This window comes from Hippocampus zosterae, chromosome 4, assembly GCF_025434085.1.
Source record: "Hippocampus zosterae strain Florida chromosome 4, ASM2543408v3, whole genome shotgun sequence".
Lineage (NCBI taxonomy): Eukaryota > Metazoa > Chordata > Actinopteri > Syngnathiformes > Syngnathidae > Hippocampus > Hippocampus zosterae.
This window is the reverse complement of record NC_067454.1, coordinates 17,954,071-17,961,074: the sequence shown is the minus strand read 5'-3', so window position 1 is coordinate 17,961,074 and position 7,004 is coordinate 17,954,071. Positions and strand designations below refer to the sequence as shown.

The 7,004-nt window shown below is 40.6% G+C and overlaps 2 protein-coding genes across 3 annotated transcripts in view; one reads left to right on the top strand and one right to left on the bottom strand.

The window, feature by feature from the left end:
- The first annotated feature begins 633 nt into the window (after positions 1-633).
- dut (deoxyuridine triphosphatase) lies at positions 634-3,279 on the top strand. Of its 2 annotated transcripts, XM_052063737.1 has the most exons (7): positions 634-830; positions 1,425-1,575; positions 1,905-1,996; positions 2,126-2,170; positions 2,329-2,403; positions 2,974-3,044; positions 3,144-3,279. In XM_052063737.1, the coding sequence occupies exons 1-7, from the start codon at positions 698-700 to the stop codon at positions 3,198-3,200; spliced, it is 624 nt and encodes a 207-aa protein (XP_051919697.1). In that variant the 5' UTR covers positions 634-697; the 3' UTR covers positions 3,201-3,279. The 2 variants fall into 2 exon arrangements, with proteins under 2 accessions (XP_051919697.1, XP_051919696.1); XM_052063736.1 differs by lacking the exon at positions 634-830 and having other exon boundaries at positions 842-1,575.
- A 743-nt stretch (positions 3,280-4,022) lies between these two features.
- Positions 4,023-7,004, bottom strand: part of fbn1 (fibrillin 1) — a 69,415-nt gene continuing 66,433 nt past the window's right edge. The window contains exons 65-66 of the mRNA XM_052063740.1: positions 6,760-6,943; positions 4,023-5,594 (exon numbers count right to left, since the gene is read on the bottom strand). Of these exons, the coding sequence (XP_051919700.1) occupies positions 5,208-5,594; positions 6,760-6,943 (571 nt within the window). The 3' untranslated portion in view covers positions 4,023-5,207. The remainder of the gene's footprint in view (positions 5,595-6,759; positions 6,944-7,004) is intronic.

Here is a 7,004-nt window from a genome sequence, read left to right as displayed (position 1 = left end):
TGAAGAGTAATAGTTGGATAATTTCAAACAGGACGTTTCAAATGTCATGATTTAAGTAATGCTACAACATGTTAGAGGCATAAAAGATTGTATGAACAGCTTTAATTACTGCAAATTACTTTAATTACTAATAATTAATTAATTAATAAAGCTAATTTAATTCGTAATAAAAGACAGTAAAGTGTGGCTTTCTTCCACGGAATTCACAACAATGAACATGATATTTTGACATTAGTAGCAAAAGATTTATCAAATAAAATGTATTACTTATTTTTTTCATTTATTTTTTTAGACACGTATTCCGAGAGATCTCTTTGAGGGGGTTGCTTGTTCCGCAAACATATTCATCTTCTTGTGTTTTATGGCGGTTGGCAAGAAACATTCAGGTGATTACCGCCATCTACTGGTAAGGAGTGTGAACCAGGTGCTTTGGCAAACGTTCACTCGTGGAAAACAGCTTCCTGCCCGTTAAATTGTTTTTCTATCGTCATCATAATCATTTTTTTCAATATCTGCTTACACACATATTCATGCTTAATCTTATAAATGTAGAGTGTGAGGACTTTTCTCACCTCTGTGGTTGGTCCATGTCCAAGTGGCAAACGAATGAGGCGTCCTCACTCCTCACCAGCCACATCCAATATGGCGATGGGGGCGACGTCCGTCAGACCTTAAAGGCTGGTTATACACGTCTATAATGCCCCTTGATCGTTCGCAGACAGACAGTAACATGACACGAACACCATTGTGTGCATACTCTCTCAGGAACTTGTGCTGTACGAGTGTTTTTAAGAGATATTTTCACTCTCGGATGATCAATCGAAACAAAGGCAAGAATCTGACGACGATACCTTATGCGTAGCTTTGACATTAGCGTCATTTGCATTTGGGTGAAAGATGTGTTAAACATAATGTATCTGTATTGTGAACACGTAGACAACAACAACAATGCACCTGGATTATTATGCTCTTGTGTGAAAGCAACGTTATATTCGTTTCTCGTCTGTTGTTTGTCGAAGTCTTAAATCAAAGAACTCTCGCGGGAAGACAGTGACGCGTGTTTTGGGTGTCTTACTTAATAGTGACGTGTTTCCTGTTATGTTGTTTAAAAAGACGCGTTCATCTTTGTATTTTTCTATAAATGCACATTTACGTATTTTAAACGTGTTAATGTTTGATATCAAGCAGTTTTCATTCGTATAGTACCTTATTAGTCGAACAAATGTAAAAAAAATGCATGTTTCGGGGCGGGGCTAACGTCAAGCCCGCGATTTTTGTACAAAGAGCCGGGAAGACTCATTCACTCTCGTGTTTTCTTCACTGCCGGGGTCAAGGAAAATCTATTCTATTATTCTTGTTTTTTATTTTCACTGTTTCTTTTTGGCGTTTTATCGATTTTAATCTTGCCAACATGCCCGTCCTAGAGATCGCAGATCCTTGTGAAGTTTCTCCATTAAAAAGGCGCAGAGGCAACCCTGCCGAGGAGAGATCCGTTCTTCGCTTCGCCAAACTTTCAGAACATGCCACGACACCCACCAGAGGCTCCACAAAAGCAGCTGGATATGACCTCTACAGGTTACTTTTACTTTTCTATTAATTTCATTTTTCTCAGATGACCTTAAAGGATGCATCAATAACTCAATCGCATTTGGGATCAATTTTTTACAAGTCAATGAAGTCGGTCACTTTGGAAATAGCAATTAAAAAGTACTAATAATTTCATAGGTCCGTTTTGTGCACATAAACTAAGTCATTGCATTTGTGGAAACAAGCTATGAGGAGATGATTTATCCTTGAATAGTTTGAGCATGTGTTTATTCAAACTGGTAGCGCAGAATAAGCTAAAAAGCTAAAAAATCAAACAATATTAAATAAAAGTAACATTTTTCTTTTTTTTAATACAGTGCATATGATTATTCAATTGACCCTATGGACAAGGCCGTAGTGAAAACTGACATCCAGATAGCAGTACCACATGGCTGTTATGGCAGAGTTGGTGAGTTCTTTTTCCACACATATGTGCGTGCAGAAAAAAGAAAACAAATTCAACAAAAACCCAGCTCAACTGTTTTTGTCCACAAAAAGAGAGTAACTTGTTCGGCAGTAATTTTTCTGTACTTTTCAGCACCGAGATCTGGACTCGCAGCAAAGCACTTTATCGATGTTGGGGGTGAGTTGAGTGTTAGATTCCTCAATTTTTCTACACGGCTGACATGAACATCATACCTGTTTTTCCTTTGGAAATAAAAGACATTAAATTGGACTACAACCAACTTCATCAGTTTGATTTAAAAAAATAAAATAAAACTCCCCCCTATGTATTCTTAGCTGGAGTTGTTGATGAAGACTACAGAGGGAATGTTGGTGTTGTCCTATTTAACTTCGGCAAAGAGCAATTCAAAGGTAAGTTACTGACCTCTCATCGGCTTTCTTTTGTCAATACGGTAATCATCATTTGAATTCTTTTGGGATTTTCAAATGTAAAAAGCAGGTTTTGCCTGAAGAATTGATACCGCTGTTACTTGGAATATGCAGAACTTTAATAAATCAAAATATGATGATTTGTAAATCCTTATTTTACAAATAAGGATTTACATTATTTGCTTATGCAGTTGTTTCATAACTTGGTTAACTTTTAACCTTGCCTCAGCCTTTCTCCTTGTGACCCTTTTTGGGATTCTCCCTTTGACAACTAACGATGATACTCGCTGATTTCCAATCGACATATTCACCTGTGGAATGTTCCGAACACTTGTTGAATCTTTCCTTAATTTTTAACTGCTCCGATCCATCTCCCCTGCCCCCTAAGAAATCTATAAAAGACATCAAAAAAGAAACGCGAATATAGTGTATTTAATCAGTTTCAACATTAAACAATTTGTCTTTTGTATTCAATTGACTAAATGTTGAAGATTTTGAAACCCCTTCTACTTCCAACACGATGTACTTTGTTTTGTTTATCAAAACTTGTAGTGAAAAAAGGTGATCGGGTTGCTCAGCTGGTGTGCGAGAGAATCGTCTACCCAGAATTAGTTGAACAGGAGGTAAGAAGCCAAAGAACCCTTCTTCAAACATGTTTAAGTCTGTTGTTTTTTTTTTTCAACTAACCGACATAAATGATTACATGAAAATGTCTTTTTCAGAAACTCGATGACACAGAGCGCGGTGCCGGAGGTTTCGGGTCAACTGGAAGCAACTGAAGCCCTGAATGTTGAACGTTTTAAAGTTGGGAGTTTAGAGGTCACTGTTTTGAACTTGTTAATAAATATTTAAATATCAGTCTGATTTTTCCCTTTTATTTTAACAATGTTGCGTTTCTCCACATGGGGGCAGAGTATTACAAAGTTCAGAGGCAGTACAAAAAATACATAACGGTACTTTAGTTGTTTTTTTCTCTGTTGTAATTATTTCACCTACTGATGAGTTATGCTATCAATTTGTTTGTGCCATGACTAAGGTTAGTATAATTTAATGACCAACCTCTTCATTTGTATTGAGAATGGGAGGGAATGTGGGTTTTTTTTTCTGACTACTAAATCATCAGAATCGTTTTAGGCCGCGTGACGTCATTTCTGTCACGACTCCATCACGCATGGTGTTCAAATTCACCATAGGTAATGTGGTACACGGGAGGCTTCATCAGGAGGGGTCGAAGGACGCAGCCTTTGTGGAATTTAGGAACCACGTGCGGTCGACTCTCCAGTAGTGACGACATGTGGCCTTCGGAGGCTGCAATCTATCGATTTGGATATTGCCTGCGTCAACATGCATCTTTCCTTGTACTCCTCCCGAGGGCAGCTCCACAAGGGGTCACAAATCCTCTATACAAACGCCATCCCTCTAATTGCCCCACGGGGATAAAGTTTTCTGAATCTGAATCTCTGCAATAACCAAAACGATGTGGCATTTTTGCCACCCGTTGCGGTCACACATGTTGCTCATGCCAGAAACCACCACCTGGAAATAAGGTGCAGGATACGGAAGAAACAGGAAGTGATGAAGGGGCAAGTAGCAATCAGATATACACCAAAAGAATGTTTTTTATTGTGAACGTTCAACTAAACCCCCACTGATGTGAACAAAAACACAAGACTGGTGTCAGGCTGGCCTGTGGTAATGCGGCACTGATTGTACGTGTGAGAGAATTGTGTGGCCGTGAAGGCCTCAGTGCATGATCGGTAAGGTCCAGATTTGCCATCACTAATGTCAAAGGTGTGTGTGTGTATGTCTGTGTACAGATATGTGAATGTATACAGTTTAACAAAGAAAGTAGTTGGTCATTATAAGCACCATTACAAACTCCCGTATTCCAGGGGCTTCCTCTCGTTTACAAAGGCATCATAGATTAAAAGTGGCATTGATTATTACAATATAAACACAATTTACATGAAATATAAGAGGAGAGCGGTCAGCTTAGGGAAGATAGCAGACATGAAATTGGAGTGGCTGACGGAATATCAGAATTTGGTCTGGTAGTACAGTGCATTTCAAAAGCTATGTGGTTGTGTTGCTAGCACCAGTAAATATGAATGATCCATCGAAAGAGATGGACAAGCATTGTTTAAATACGCGGTAGGAATCGTTCAAGCCAGACACGATTACATCTCAATAGTCCTTCGTGGCTCCCTTCCCTCTCCTAACTGTTCTCGTCACGATTCGACAGCTTTGCGAAGGCAGAAATGTGTTGTGTCCGGGTTTGATCAGTCACTTACCTGAGGGGAGGAAATGAATTCATGTCAGACTAATGGGACATCCCTTTCTTCCACTCTGCCACAGTTGTACAAAAACAACCATGAGAGTTTCCGGTTGTCCTTATGCCTTCCAAAGTGGCACTGATTCCACATATCATACAACACGCAAACCAATAATTCTGAAACACATTTCCAATGGTGTTTTACACACTTCTGAAACGCAATGTGTTCATTTGACGGCGAGCTTTCAAGCCAGCATTTTTTTCCTCACAGCAATTGTATCTATGATATGTAGAATCATCTTTGGCAAACAAACGCTGTAATACCCCCCTCCCAACCCCCACCCCCCTTGCCCGCCCGTAGCCCGTCCCCCTCTTCCTTGTCTCTTTGGTGGCAAGCCCATCTCCCTGTTGGGGAAAACAAAAGTGATCCCCGCAGCCCCAACACTGACCCAGAGTTGGAGATGTTTAGCTTCTTGTGGATCATCAACCTCTGCCCGCCACAGGTTTGTGCTGGTTAATGCAGGATGATCTGCACCCTCATCTTCAGGATGTCCCCCAGTTGCCCTGTGAGGTAGTCTTTATCATGTCGGTCCTCCAGCGCCCTCAGCTCCTTCTTCCTGTACAGCGGGACGCTACTGATCTGAAGGTCGTACGCGCCCGGAGTGTGGGCCTTCTTCTTGCTCAGATGCAGGTAGCTCACGCCCTCCCTCTGGTTGATCTTGAAGTAGCCCGCTTCGTTTCCGTAGTCGATGTTGTAGCGCACGTGATCGGTCAAGCCGGTCAATGCCGGGATGAATTCGAGGATGTGGTCGCGATTGCTCAGGTCACTGATGTTTAGGTGGAGGTGCAGGGTGTCCTCGATGTCCATACTGGCCAGACTGATCATCTCATTCTCAGAAATCTGCAAAGTAAACATGGATCAAAAAAGAAGCTTCAAGACGATGTCACACTAGACATAAAACACACAATTTGCTCTAGAAAAGACCACTTACTTTAATACTAACACACACTGCAAAGCGACAAAGACATGCTAACGTTTTAAACGCAAAGGATATTTGAACACAAATGGTCACGCAACACATATGGACAGACAATATAATACTCATAGGCATGTATTCTTAATCCTCTATAAAAGGACGAACATTACAGTGTCTTACTGAGCCACCTCCAGTTGTTGTAGAAAGAGGAGTCTATTCTTCTTTATTTGTGTCTTTATGATTGTATTGTAAGATACTGCCTCTCGCTGGTCAAGGCGGGCACACCAGAAGGAGCTGCACAACAAATTGATTTTTTCTTTCTTTTTCCTCAGTCCACTATTTGCTCAGCCGTGCTTCGGAAGCCATGCTCTGTATTTCACGTTCTTTGGAACTGCGCCGACTTTAAGCCACACGTGTCCCAGACTGCTTCAGGGTGGAAGTTAATGTACTTATGTCTTTTATCATTTATTTTATGAAGCAACATGCTTTTGCAGTACAAAAGATGTGCATACATTTTTGATGATTGATTGATTGGACCATTAAATCATGAAGCGCAAACTGTTTAATTATTTCCTACTTAATTACACTGGTCAACAGCAAATTTTAATCAGAGATGGCTTTATTGGTCCCTAAGCAAATTTTTCATGCCGATTTCAAAAATGCCTTTACTTTTTTTTCAAACACATCAGGTTTTCTAGATGTTTTCTTTGTTTTTAAATTTGTACAGTACAATATTATGGAGTGCCAATTTTCCTCATTAAATTGCACAAACACATTTTTGGTAAGTGGGAGGGATTGTAGACTGGAACAGATTAACAGCCTTTCCATTCATTTCAGTGTGGAAATATGATCTGATCTACTTTTGAGTCTTTTACGTGGTCACTGAACGAGTTATTCTCATAACCCGCCCCCCAATCCTGCTGCTGTAGACTGCAAATTTCCCAAGTGTGGGACAAATAAAGATTATCTTATCTTATATATCTAGGCACCACTGTACTAATGGAAAAAAACACGTATCTCTCATGCTTTGATTGCACCCGTGCACACTGATAAAATGTGAAGCAGCTGAATCAAGCTTGACTGAATTACCTGTGTGTCATCCACAGGTTCACCCTGTGTTGAATTGGCGCTGCGTCGTTGGCGCCCTTTCTTGGGGTAGCCGTTGATCTTGCACTCATAGCAGGCCTCAGGAGACAGAGCATTGTCGTCCTCCTCCCCTCCCTGAGCAACAGTTTGGTCACCGCCACCAAAAGCCAACCCTGAGACACAGTGCCTGAAGCAAATATAAAAGCCATTAGGCTGTATGTGGTACACATCATCTGCAAGCAGCATTT